The 14,697-nt window shown below is 42.0% G+C and overlaps 1 protein-coding gene across 1 annotated transcript in view; it reads right to left on the minus strand.

Moving 5' to 3' along the window:
- Positions 1-887: 887 nt before the first annotated feature.
- The window catches only part of BIOF (biotin F), a 47,767-nt gene continuing 33,957 nt past the window's right edge, over positions 888-14,697 (minus strand). The window contains exons 4-11 of the mRNA XM_087686040.1: positions 4,661-4,890; positions 4,492-4,533; positions 3,951-4,038; positions 3,721-3,854; positions 3,070-3,158; positions 2,747-2,897; positions 1,906-1,974; positions 888-1,452 (exon numbers count right to left, since the gene is read on the minus strand). Of these exons, the coding sequence (XP_087542166.1) occupies positions 1,218-1,452; positions 1,906-1,974; positions 2,747-2,897; positions 3,070-3,158; positions 3,721-3,854; positions 3,951-4,038; positions 4,492-4,533; positions 4,661-4,890 (1,038 nt within the window). The 3' untranslated portion in view covers positions 888-1,217. The remainder of the gene's footprint in view (positions 1,453-1,905; positions 1,975-2,746; positions 2,898-3,069; positions 3,159-3,720; positions 3,855-3,950; positions 4,039-4,491; positions 4,534-4,660; positions 4,891-14,697) is intronic.

The raw sequence follows: 14,697 nt of genomic DNA on the forward strand, positions 1-14,697 counted from the left end.
ATAGCTTGAGGCCGAGGAGGGTATCGTTTTTCTTATGGTTGGTAAAACATGGAGGCTTGGTGGTGGGAAGTTGGCTTGCCCAGATGCAGCAGGAGGGAGGTTGTAAGCGCTGCACACAGCAGTTTCTGGAAGCCCCAAAGCACTGCCTTTGGTCGTGTGAGGCGGCGCAGCTCGTGTGGAGAGGAGCATGATGCATCCTTCGTCGTATAGCACCCAGCCTTGGATGTATCTCATGGGGAGCCTTTTGTTGGCAGGTAGTCAACCATGGCCGTCACCTTCTATATGAGGTCGGAATACACGACACGATATTCATTATCGAGGCAAGGTCGAGCGCAGTGGTCGATTTGGAGGCTCTACCCATCCGCCAGGTACTGGAGCCCACAGCAGACCGGTCTAAGGTATGGGAGATTATAGGGAGTCTTACTAGTTGGCATATCTAGAAGGTGCGGTGTCAAGAGGCTTTCGGTGGAGAGAGACTTTCAGTACAAGCGACCTTGGCAAAGCTCTGGACCTCCATTATCCACTCCCTCCGTGGCCGATGGGATCAGGTGCAGGGCAAGTCCAGGGCTCATCAAGAGCTCCGATGTCATTTCATGCGCACTTGGGGCAGCCATGACCTGTTTTTCGTGATGCAGGCAAGCAGCCCTAGATGGTGATACACCCCCCCTCCATGGCTTCTTGCCCCCATCCCCCCCAGACCGCCTTGAGAGGCTTGTATACATGATGTATTTGTGATTTTCATGAGCTCCAGCTAGTCTGTTGAGCATGAGCACTCTGTTGTAATCAGTCTTTTTGAGTAATATAATCAGCCACATTTTACTTGCCAAAAAAAAAAAGTATGGAAGAGTTATGTCCAACAGAAACTCATTCTGAGCCATCGTGTTGATGAGATATATATTGAAATCATGTGCTCTAGTGATTCATAGAAGTTTTGCTTTGTTTAGGTGAAAAGCTATTTCAGAAGTGTATAAAGGAACAGTCAATTTGCTGAGAATGGACTTGTTTTTGAATCAAGCCTTACAAAAAATGTTGAAAGTCCTTACAAAAACTGTGGGTTTTTCGCACAAAGAACATTTTGGCTAAAAGAATCATATGCTCTTGTTTTCTGAATGACTCAGGTCATTAGAATGAAAAAGGTTGGATGCTCCACACATTCATTACCAACCATACCTGGTACCATGCATTATCTCAGAAGGCAAGATGAAATACACCAAACATCACAATTTTGCTCTAATATCTTCAGTTATCCAACTGGAAGAAAAAGGCTGTTCTTTCTTGTCAAGAACCCGTTCCTCCTCTGACAGGCTTGACAAGGCAGATTCATTTCCAGTACTCTGAACTAGAATGGAAGAAGGCACAACTAAATAAGCACTCTTGATCCAAGGAGCAACAGCTGCTGCAAGTGCTTCTACATGTTCAGGAGTATGTGCAGCAGATAATGTTATACGCAATCTGCACAGAAAACAGTAAATTGGAGTCATAAAGTCATGAAAGTGTGAACAAGGGACTACATAAGCTATTTCTTGAAACAATCCTGAGGAGGACAGCATATGCAAATTTAACCATTTAAAAAGGAACACAAAGTGCTACCAATTTGAAAAACATAAGTTTATTTTGTGTATTAGTGAATATGTTGTTCCTTTTAAACCATGGGATTCTTTCTTTGAGATATTCTCCCATTTCATTCAATCTTTTAGTCGGTCCAGAACAGAACACAGATATATATCTTCAGAAGGACAGCAAACACCCATATTTTTGACACAAACCTGTCAGCAAAATTTCATCCTATGCATGATACACTATGCAAGGCTAGAGAGCTAAAAGAAGATGGTGCTTTTGCAGTAACAGGTTAAAATGATTATGGAGTGCATTGTTCATGTTCAAATCTGACACAGTAAAGCACACCTGGATGAATGTTTAGCTACTGTAGGTGGTCTGATTGCAGTCACATGAAACCCAGCTAACATCAATGACCTGGCAAGAAGAAAAAAGGTTTATTAAATTTACTTGAAAAATGCCTTGGGACAATGTTGCAACCTCCATTTAGACTGATTACTGACAGACATGTATATAACTATTAGCTAAAAGAAACCAGCCCGGTTAACATGTGAAAGTTTATACAAGCGTGCCTTTACCTACTTACAACTATTTGCCTTGATAACATTGGATAAAACACAGCAGATCCCATGAAAAATACAGGCAATGGGAGAAAAGATTGCACAAATTCAAGAGACCCCTTCTCTGCCCCTAGCCTAAGGCTTATTTCCAATGATGGATAGTAGGATAAGATAAGGATGTAAATATAATTAGGTTATTTTAGTAAATTTTCATGATGAATATGTCGAGTACCACAGTTTAAATAAATCTATTCAATCATTTGTAAGCTTGCAAACTGATAGTCTCTACCCTAAGCTCTGTCGTCTCAGCTGTCCCACAGCTGTCTGGAAGTTTTCCTTTTTTTTCCTGAATAAGTTTTGCTTCGCTATACCCATTCATGTGCTCATATTTCGTCTATTGATGTTAGTGCAACATTGACAATTTGGACCACGGTTGTGAGGATGAAACCAGGTCTCTTTGAGAAGTTAATAGAAACAAGTGGTAAAGGTGCAAGCCTATCCAATGATAACGAACAAAACAAAAATTGTCTTTCTTTTAAGATCAAGTTATGCATCGTGTATCTGAAATTCAAATCCCACTAAAGAGACTTTGAAAACCAATTCACATTAAAAGTAATAGTGAGAAATACCTGCTGGCTTTCAAGGCTCTCTCTTCACTGCCAAGAATGATAGGAGCAATTGGACTTGTAAAATGGAAGCCTGTAGCATTCGAAAACTGGTGTACCCTGTCCCATACAGCCGTTCTCCGCCATTTTTCTTCTCGAGCAACAAGAATAGCAGCTGCAGGATTCAAATGGGGAAGGCCCCCGCCAAAAAACAAACCACCAATAAATATTAAACAAAAATGTTAATAAATAGATAAATGCAAAACTCCACAGGTCTCCCTGAAAAACAACATTCATTGCTATTAGAGACTGCCAAACAACTGTCTAGTAAGTAACCCTTATTCTACCATGTGCAGCGGCTACAACTGGAACAGGAAGAGCAGTTGAGAACACAAACGAGCGGCCCTTCGATTGTATTAACTGCTTCCACTTGCGACTGCACTGCAGATTAAAAACTATCAGCACCAGACTAAGGAGTTACACTACAATTATTTTTAAATGAAGGGGTGGCACGACTGATGAAGGTTTTGAGACCTTGAAGGCAAACAGAAGACGTCCTCTTGTTTGCAAAACTCATCATGTGAAAGAAAGCATAAAAGGCAACAAAAAAGAATACATTCTGGGGTAACCATTTTCATTGATCCATTCTCAAAATCAACCGCCTGAAAGTAGTAATATCAAGTACAAGCACACTAAGCTCAGTGCTATCCAAAACATAAAGACTTGGGAAGTCGATAATATTTGCGGTGCATTACTGTGAAGTTCAATGCACATCTATGAGCACATCGTAAAACATACAAGCATGTATGTCATGAACTTGAGAAATTAAGCGAACCATCCTTTGTTTGGGGTTCCAAAAGGCAGGAGTAAGTTGTGATAGTAACTATATAGAAGAGAACAGATTGGCATTCTACTGAGAGGCAGCTCTTCCCATCAAAACATGAACTCAATCAACAAAATGGATGATGCTAGAGTAAACAAACATGAAAGTATCACACCTGCAGGTAATGAAACCCCCTTGGCACCCTACAGCCTTGCTCAAGGTGCCAACAACTATATCCAGTTCGCCTTCCACATTAAATGCCTCTGCAACACCACCTCCATTATCCCCACATATCAAAGTTCCATGTGCCTGTGACAACTACATGTAAGCTAGGAAGGGCATCAACAGATTTCAGGGTTAAGAAGTTCAACAAGGTAAAGCATTGTAATAAGAAGAAAAGCTTACATCATCAACTACAAGCAAGAATTTGTACTTCTTCCTCAGAGCAACTAATTCCACAATTGGTGCAAAATCACCATCCATACTGAACAAGCTGCAAACAAAACATAAGTTCTGTTGACCAGGAGTTTCAGAGGCTCAGACTGCAGAAATTTTAATTCAGAACATTTGCCACATCTTCAAAATCAAGCTTTACAAAGATTTGGCTCTTGAAACATCTGCATTTTAAAATAAAAGAATTATCTTGAAACTCTGCAGGAATCTAGCACATACTAACTGTTTTGTATATTTTGCTAGCCTTCAAGCAACAGTAAAGAGTCCAATGCCTTTCCCATCCAACTAGTGACTAAAGTCAGGTTGGTTTCAGTTGAAGTTTCTCTAACCCAGAGAGTTGACTGCAAAGTTGCACTATACTAATATGAATTCAATATAAACTAACAGAAAAGGACACCCAATTCAAAAAAGACCCTTGAAAAATGAAAAAGAAAACCAACAAACAACATGCAGCTGAATGTTTATAGGAATATATTTATACACAATAACTTACCTATCAGTCACTACTATCTTTCTCTCATGCTTACAATTGGACCTGTATAAAGAAAGAAGCATAGCAAAAGTGGGTCATCTTCAATATTTGTCTGAGAAATCACGCATTCTTAACTGCTGCATATTAGACAGTAGTTCTCAATCCAAGTGAACATATGTCAACCTCTTACAGGAGTTGGTTCAAATGGTCAACATCACAATGTTGGTAAATTGCAAACTCCGTTTTGATCTGTCTTCTGCCTAACCGAATTCCATCGACTATGGATGCATGATTCAAGGCATCTGAAAATATTGCAACCCTGTCATCTATCGCAGCATCAGCAGAACTAGGTATCATACTTGTGATAGTTGTCATAACTGCCATATTGGCAGCAAACCCTGTTGGACACAGCAAGCAATCCTGTGCCAGAATGATCCATGGTAAGGTCATAATGAAAGTAAATATACTAGAACAACCACTATTTAATAAACATTAAAGATCTGCATTTCAAAAAACATGTGTTTTTTGTGAAGACCTTTCTTAAGATATTTATTGAATAAGGCATGCACAACTGCACGCCTTTTTTATGGTAATATTCCCTACATGGGGTGAAAACCAAAATGACTTGTGCACACATGCACCTTCTTCTTACTTTCTTTACATTACTAGTGTGGAAACTCAAAGAGGTGAAAGCAACAGAAATTTACAAGGAGAACACAAATCCAAGCATGCTCATCTGAAAACACACTACGAAATCATCAGGCAGCTATACAAGTTCAAAAGATCATTGGCTTGTAGCCCCAGACCATTTGCAAATGTCGACCTGGGAGTATGTATATTTGTCCTGGCTGGAACCTGCACTCACCAGAAAACAAAGAGATTTGATGTCCAGCTCCATATCTAGGGACTCACATAATCCAGTCAATGCGATGTCCTGGCACATTTTGCCACCTGTCAAGGCAACCATTTTAGGTCAAACCATTTTCACCATTATAGTCGAGTCTGCCATATTTATAAGCTCATAGATCAAGTTGTCCAGTTCCCATTCTCTTGCTTATTTATAGGACCCATGCTCTATAGGCTTCTTCTCTGACATAAGTGGTTTGTTGCACTCGAGACCCATTCTTGAAGAGCAACACTCCCCCTCAGCCTGCTCCCATGAGACACACTGGTTGTTGGAGTGTTTCCAATCCTTGAGCTCACACATTTCTGTCTCTTCCATTCATCAATCATTCATTTGGCATTCATTCATTCTTCAAAGTCTTCTTCTTTTGCATTCTTCTCTAAATCCCCTGTACTAGTCATGTCCGTACACTTTTAATTTGCTGCACTCAGGGTCCATTCTCAAAGAACACTCCCTCAGCCCACTCCCACAAGAAAGAGTGGTTATTGGAGAGTCTCCGCACCTTGAACCCACACATTTGTGTCTCTTTCTTTAATCATTCACTCATTTAGCATACACTCATTGTTCAATTTCTTCTTCTTCTTTTTCCTTTGCATTCGTGTTGAAGTTCACTGTGTGTTAGTCAAGTTCATACTCTTAGTAATTTCTCTACAAACCCTGGCGTGTCTCCACAAGGCATCCCATCTTTGAACTCTAGTGTTGTGAAGAATTAGGGGAAGAAGAAAAGATGCAGCTATTGCTGGAAACCAAGGTCATCTCATTGAGAAATGCCACAAGCACATTGCCAATGGACGTCAAGAGTGAAAGATGAGGCAGCAAACATAGCTCGGTTGGATAGACGGATCGCTGAATCCCTTGGAAGGAAGTATTAAACACCATAACCTTGGTTTTCCCAAGGTTCATTGTGAGATCCTTGTCCTAACAGAAGGCCTGTAGTGCATCTAGATGGCATTGCAACCCCTTTGGCATGCTGGAGATGAGGACTATGTCATTTGCATATAGTAATATGGATAGAGAGACATAGTAACTCTAGCATTTTAGTGTGCACTTCCTCTGTTTCTGGCACTTTTTCTATGTTTGTTAGTCGGTTTACATCTCTTGCCAGTGCCTCTGGACTGCCTAGGATGCCAGGTCACTATTTGTTGGATCTTTCTGTGCAGTTAGACTGCATTTATTGCAGCCCTATGATCATTTGCAGCAGGTCGGCCAGATTTTGGGCCATTTCTGACAGTCGACCAGATTTGGAGATCTACAACTATTTATAGCTGTCCAGTCCTCACTTTGGCATTCATCTTTTGCAGGTTGCTCCTCTGACTTAGGCATTCTCCTCCATCTCTGGTGCTGCTGCTGCCATCATCATTTTGAGCTTGATCTGGAGCCCTCACCAATGCCTTGGGCTGCATGTAGGGACTGATCAGTCCTCCCTTTGTATTCAACATTCATTTTCAGTCAATGCATATTTCTTCCTTCTTCTTCATGTTGTCTCTCTCTTCCTTTCTCTCTGTGTTTGTGTCCTTCTGTTGCGCATTCTCACATGGTATCATCGCCTAACATGAGACATAGTTGAACCCTTTTGAAGAGGTGACCACCCAGACTTCAAAACACAAGTCCCAACCCTTGTGTTTGCTGCACAGGCAACTCTCCTACTTGATGTGACAGCTTTTCAGCCTTTGCACAGTCCTCTGATTGTAAGCGACATGTTTTCTCACCAGAAGGCAATCTTTTGACCTCCAAATGCAGATTTTCTACTCGAGGCAATAGGTTTCTCCCTTGGTGATGGTCTTTGGCAGCAGGCAATAGTATATTCTTTACAGGCAGCACATCTACACATCAATTGTAGCTGACTTCCTCCTGTTTCTTGCTGTTGACAGCCAAATGCAGCTTTTTTGGTGATTGCAGGTTATCAAAGATGTCTTATCACTAGTTTAAGGCTTTGATGACTTAGAGAATGAGGTCTCTCATCATTCAACTGAGAGGCGGAGAGATCATTGCGCTAGCCCTTGCAAAGTTTGAGAAAAATGGAGGTTACCAAGTCTGTTTGTACAACAGCCTTCTCCTTTTCTTCCCTCTATGTTTCACACAAGACTTGTACACATGGTCTTAAGATGCCTCCAATGGCAACCTTTGTGGCATGTGCATGTGCCTATACTTCCTTCTTTGCCCAAGGAGGACTGCTTGGATGGTTCCAGCTATTCATTGTGGTCATGTAAGGTGGAGTGTATTCTCAACACCTTCGACCTTTGGGAGTTTGTTTCTCATCCTGTTCCTCATCCTATGGAGGATCCCAGAGTGGGATCAATGATTGATTAAGCTACCTTTGGGATCGGCTCAACTCTTGAGCTAGATCCTTTCTTTTATGAACTTACATGATTGCTCCTAGTGCATGTTTGCAGATTGAAGATTGTTGCAGAGGTTTGGAAGAAGCTCATGTCTCTCTACCATTAGAAGATGTTTGCTCACCACATATCTTTTGAGAAGAAGCTTCGGATGCTCAGTGTTGATGATTTTCCTTCCATGAAGGACCACATCAACAAATTAGAGGATATGAGAGATAACCTTGCATCTCTCGGCGGACAAACTATATCTTTTGAGGACATGGCCATGATTCTATTGACTTAGTTGCCATCTCCAAAGGTTGATGTATTCTACACCAGTGTTTTGACTTCAAGAACCCAAGATACACTTCTTTGGGAGGATCTTGCCTTGCTAGTCTTGGAGCATAATAAGTGGCTTAGAGATATAGGTACCAATGGATTTGGCTCTATGAAAGCTTTTACTGTTGGTTCTAGGGGAGGGAAGAAGGAAAAGCCATGGGCTAACAAACAGGAGAACAAGAAGAATGATTCAAAGGATTCCAACAAGAAACCTAAGTGCCCCCATTGTGGCAAGGGCACTCATCCTAAGGAGAAGTGCTGGCAGAAGTACCCCCATTTGAAGCCTAAGGAGGGGTCCAAGGATTCAAAGGTCACATCTACTATTATAGAGCTCATCTTTGTACACTGTTTGAGGTGGGGGATACAACACTTGCTTCTTCTTCTAAGGAGAACCCTTGGCTCATGGATAGTGGAGCCTCTTCCCACATGACTTATTGCCAGGATTGGCCTCATGACATGAGATCCAGAGGCGGCTCCGTCATCATTGGTGATAATTCTTATGTCCCTGTATGTGGAGTAGGAATCATTCCCCTATTACTTGATTGGCATACTTCTTTGGCCAAAGTCCTCTATATACCAGATTTGGGCTTTAGTCTCTTGTCTGTTTATGGTCTTATATATCTAGGTACTTGAGTCATCTTCATCCAGGATGTAGTCACAATGGAGGATGCATCTACAAGAGCTGCTCTTTGGACAGGTATATAGGAGGGTAGGCTTTACATGGTCACAGCCCTTGCTGTGCGGGCTTTCCATGAGCTTGAATTGCTTTGGCATGCTCGTTATGGGCATTTAAATCTAAATGCTATTCGACAAGCTTCTCGAAAGTAGATGGTGGAGGGACTTTCTGATTTCCCTCATGTTCACACTCTTTGCCCTAGTTGCTTGAGGGGCAAGCAACATAGGTAGTCTCATCCACAAGTTGCTACTCAGAGGACTTTGATACTACTTGAGTTAGTTCACACTGACCTTTGTGGACCAATGGGCATGGCCTCCCTTGGGAAGGCTAAGTATCTAATGCTGATTATTGATGACTTTAGTCGTTATGTGTGTCCCTACTTCTTGGAGTACAAGAGCGAGGTGTACTCCCACTTTTGCAAGTCACAAATGGAAGGTACTTGCCGAGACACATAGCTTTGTTAAACTTTGATGTGTACAAGCAAACCACGATAGCGAGTTTTGTTCTAATGTATTTTCTCAATGTTGCAAGTAACACAGTATTAAAGGTGGAGTACTCCCATTTGAACACACCATCAGAAAATGGTATGGTGAAGTGTGTCAATTGGACCATGCTCGAAATGGACGGAGTATAGAGATCTTCCCCATTCCTTATGGGATGAGGCAGTGGCTATTGCGGTACATATCCGCAACACATCTGCTACTTTAGCATTATAGGATATGACTCTCTAGCTTCCCTTGGGAAGAAGCCTTCAATTTTCCACTTAAGCATCTTTGGGTGTGAGACATATGTCCATGTGGACAAGAAGAAAAGAGGGAGCAAACTTGACCCCAAGTCAAAGAAGCTTATCTTCGTGGGCTACAACATGACCACGAAGGGCTAACGGCTCTGACCTAAAGACTCAAATGATCAAGGTGAGTAGGGATATGATCTTTGATGAGGCTTTGGCCTCCGAAGATCCAATTGATGGTTCTTCTGATACAAGTGGTTCTTTGTCATCGACTGAGCTCGAAATGGACGGAGTATAGAGATCTTCCCCATTCCTTATGGGATGAGGCAGTGGCTATTGCGGTACATATCCGCAACACATCTGCTACTTTAGCATTATAGGATATGACTCTCTAGCTTCCCTTGGGAAGAAGCCTTCAGTTTCCCACTTTAGCATCTTTGGGTGTGAGACATATGTCCATGTGGACAAGAAGAAAAGAGGGAGCAAACTTGACCCCAAGTCAAAGAAGCTTATCTTCGTGGGCTACAACATGACCACGAAGGGCTAACGGCTCTGACCTAAAGACTCAAATGATCGAGGTGAGTAGGGATATGATCTTTGATGAGGCTTTGGCCTCCGAAGATCCAATTGATGGTTCTTCTGATACAAGTGGTTCTTTGTCATCGACTGAGCTCGAAATGGACGGAGTATAGAGATCTTCCCCATTCCTTATGGGATGAGGCAATGACTATTGCGGTACATATCCGCAACACATCTGCTACTTTAGCATTATAGGATATGACTCTCTAGCTTCCCTTGGGAAGAAGCCTTCAGTTTCCCACTTTAGCATCTTTGGGTGTGAGACATATGTCCATGTGGACAAGAAGAAAAGAGGGAGCAAACTTGACCCCAAGTCAAAGAAGCTTATCTTCGTGGGCTACAACATGACCACGAAGGGCTAACGGCTCTGACCTAAAGACTCAAATGATCGAGGTGAGTAGGGATATGATCTTTGATGAGGCTTTGGCCTCCGAAGATCCAATTGATGGTTCTTCTGATACAAGTGGTTCTTTGTCATCGACTGAGCACCCCCCCCCCCCCCCCCCCACACAACCATCAGTCCCTTCCCTTCCTTCCAGGTTACCCCTCAGCATCCCCTCTTTGTTTATGACTCCTTCCTCTTCTTCCCCACATTCTTCCCTTTCACCCTTGCCAACTCCTTCATCTACTCCCTTGTCATCAAGTGTTTCTACCCCTTCCCCATCTCCTCAAGTTTCCTTTACGGGGATTGAGCCGTCAGAGGGGGAGCCTTCCTCATTAGATGAGGAGGATTTGCCTTCTCTTAGTGGGGGGAGTCCCTTCCACGGACAGGTGCTTTCTGGGTATCGGAGGCCTCTTGGTCTCCTTCGCAATAGGTTGATCCTATCACCATTCCTCGATGGTCAGAGGCTCATGTAGGAGTTAGGGACTACTTAGTTCCTTGAGACACCTCTTGATTCACGCAAATTAGCCAGGATTCAGGCCCAACAGAATAGTTCACTCTGCGTGAACTATGCCCTTATGCCACGGATTCTTTAGGACCATGAATCTACTACAGTTGATGAGGCTCTTGCATATAAGGTTTGGCACAATGCTATGCATGTTGAGGTTGATTCTATTGAGTGGAACTAGACGTGGGGATTGGTTCCTCATTCAAAGAAGTGGAAGGTGATCAGTGTGAAGTGGGTCTATAAGACCAAGTATCTTGCAAATGGAACCTTGGACAAGCACAAGGCACGGCTTGTTGCCAAGGGATTCTCTCAGTGGGCAGGTTTGGATTACTTTGAGACCTTTGCACCACTATCCAAGCTATCTTGGCTCTAGTTGCTCATCACCGTTGGCTAGTTAATCAAATAAACACAAAGTTGGTCTTTTTGAATGGTGTCTTGGAGGAGGAGATTTGTCTCCTAGCCTCCTGGTTTTCTTGTGCAAGGGGAGGACAATGTTTACAAGTTATGGAAGGCCCTTTGTACCTAAAGCAAGCTTCTTGAGCTTGGTACCAAAGGATTGATTGCTTCTTCTTACAGAATGACTTCCATTGTTTGGATCATGACCTCAATCTTTATTACAAGGTGTGTGTTGGTCATTTTGTATGTTGATGACCTTATTATCACAGGGATGGACTCACTGGAGGTGATCGGCCTTGGGAGATCTAGGGACATGAGTTCGACATGATGGATCTTGGGATCCTCCACTTCTTCCTTGGTCTAAAGATTTATGAGATGATACATGGCATCTTTATTTTTTAGCATAGGTACATCTTTGAGATACTTTCGGAGTTTGGTATGGTTGAGTGTCGATCTATTTCTTGCCCCATGGACCCCGAGTCCAAGTTATTGCCAGTAAGTGATCCCCTTCTCGATGTAACCCAATACATGTGCCTTGTCGGCTCTTTGATTTCGTTGATCCACACTCAATTGGACATATTTTGTGGTGGCTTTGTTGGCTTCTTTTATGAAGACTCCAACTTAGGTTTACTGAAGGGACGCTCTGCACATTTTGTGGTATCTATAAGGGACTTGATCCTACGGGATCATGTATGGAGAGAGGGCCACTCTTACTAGTGTGAAAGTATACTTTGAGTATGCTGTCCATCATTTGGAACCCTCTGATTAACATCAGGATTCAGAATACTAAAACTGTCCAAAATTGCTAACCACAACAATCTACTCTTATGATTTGTATATATATTACTTATAGCATCCGTATTTACATGATTCTACAAATATATTTATTGAGATGGAACCCATTGATCTTGCTTTTATGAACCGTCCCATCTAGATCCTATATCATTTTCAAACTTCTACTTGATCATAAAGGGTCCTTTCCATCTGACTCGAAACTTAGTTTGAAAAGTAGATTCCAAACTGTTGTTATATCTCATGACTAACATCCCCTTATCAAGGTTATTCCTCCTCAATTGTGCATTGAACTATTCTTTTCATTTTAAAATTTGTTTCTCATAACAATCCATTGCTTATTGTCTCTCCAGTTGTAGCATATATGCAGTTTCAATCCTTTGTTAACTTTCAACCCCAATTGATCCAACTAACATTTTCTTATAAGCTTCATTGTGGAAACATAACATTCATGGGTATTATAGCCTCCTAACAATATACCAAATGAAATGGGGTGAAACTTGTACTCGTCTTCTAAATTATCCTACAAGGCCATAAAGCGTGATACAAGTACTTGTTCTAAACCTTTGGATTGGTCTTCCACTAGTTTAAAGAGGATCTTCTGCAAAGTCTCATTGAACGATTTTACCAGCCCATTACATTCAGGATAGTAAGGAGTAGTAAACCTATGCTTATCTAATTTTCTTGTCAAATTCTGAACTAGCTTATTTTTGAAACCAGGACCTTGATCTATCACTATTTTCAAAGGTATCCCAAACTTGCAGCATATATCTTGCATCAAAAATTGAATTACGTCTCTTCCTTACATTTCCGAGTAGCTTTTGCTTCACACCATGTGGTCATGTAATCAACTGTAGTAAGGATATATGACTTTCTTGTTTTAGTTCCTAGCAAAGGTCCAATGAAATCCAAACCCCATTTCTCAAATGGCCCATAGACAACAATAGCTTTAGCAGGTTCTGGAATCAACACCCTCTTAGCAAATGATTAACAAGAGTGGCAATTTTTATAGTAGTGAGTAACATTAGCACTCAAACTAGGCTAAGTAAGTCTTGCTAGTAGGATTTTCCTTTTGGTTAGCTTAAATCCAAAGTGACCTCCACATCCTTCTTCATGACAAGAGGATAAATAAGCAAGAATTTCAGAGCTTTGCAATACTCTTCTCAGTACATTATCAGCCCCTCTCATATACGACTAGTCGTTTATAAGCATGTATGACTTGGCCTTTCTAACAATTGCATGCCTTTTACCTTATCAACGAAAGATGACAACTTGCCAACTTTAAGGAACTGTTCAATCAAATGAAGGCTTTCCTTGCCTTCATATCTAGGACTATCTATCCTCATGGTAGCAACATAATTTGAAATAGCATTTTCAGTCAACTCATAGGCTCTAGTGTTAATTTCCCAGCTAATATGCCAAATTTCAAATAATGCCAATTGCTGAATCAGCCCCTTTATCTTGAACAACCAATTCTGTTTGGTTTGACTCGCGCCTATGTTCACAAAGGAGTGTCGGTGATCTTCAGTAGGACATTGGGGAACTTTTTACTCTCCGTATGAGAGGTTTTTTCCCCCAAATTTATTTCTTTTATTTTATGTGCCTATGTTACACAATTTGGGCACTCATTGTGTTTTACACTCTTTGGGTGTGAACACCCTCTTACAACCCTAAAGTTTAAGGGTTGTACTTAGTGCTTGCACCTTACACTTCAAATTATTGCATTGGGTGCCATGCTATCACACTCTTACACTCTCTTCATTGTCAATTGTACTCTCAGTTGAGCTTCGATCTGTCCTTCCTCTCACATTTGGTATCAAAGTAGAGCTTCAGCTCAGCTGACCTCTCGGCCATCGTCAGCAGCTCCTCAACCATCATCAACAGCTTTAGTGTCACCATTAGTAGGCCTGTTGCCTGTGCCTTCGTTGCACCTACCCTGTCCGCCACATGTGCCACTTGCAGCGCCTCAATGTTGCCCCGCCTAAACTGCTTGCGCCAGCATAGGCACCCGCCAACTTTGTGCACTATCACCAGAGCCGCCCACTAGCTGCCAATGCGACTACCATTGACGCCACCTGCAGTGAGCCACCACCCGTCTGTCCTATCCGATCCGCCTATTGAGCTGCCCGCTAAGCCGTCTTTGTTGCTGCCCTTTTCCAGTTGAGCCGCCCGCTAAGTCATCTTCGACGCTAGCGCCACCACTTGCTTCCTAGGTCTTCTAGGTCCACCCGCCACATTCGGCTCTGCATTAACCTTATGGGAGGTAAAAAGAGAGAATTTCTCAATTATTCATTCAGATTTAATCCTTTGAAAGGGGCTTTGGCCTAGGTAGGCAATCTCTATTCCAGCACGTGTCTCGAACACAATTATTGCAAAGATTTTGTAAAATTGTGAATCAGGAATTTGAGGCTTCTGTTGTCAGCTCAGAGATTGCCAAATGTACATCTGTGACAGTTTGAAATAGACTGATTTTGTGCATTTTGGGACAAGAAATTTTGGGGCTTTTGCATTTTCAGTGCTACTGAGCATTTATTGCACCTTGGACAGCGTGCATTTCAGACAGTTTATGACAGTGTGATTAAATATGCTAATTACAGCAAAGTACT

This window comes from Lygodium microphyllum, chromosome 10 (assembly GCF_053477565.2).
Source record: "Lygodium microphyllum isolate KBCC chromosome 10, Lygodium_microphyllum_v1.1.10, whole genome shotgun sequence".
NCBI classification, from domain to species: domain Eukaryota; kingdom Viridiplantae; phylum Streptophyta; class Polypodiopsida; order Schizaeales; family Lygodiaceae; genus Lygodium; species Lygodium microphyllum.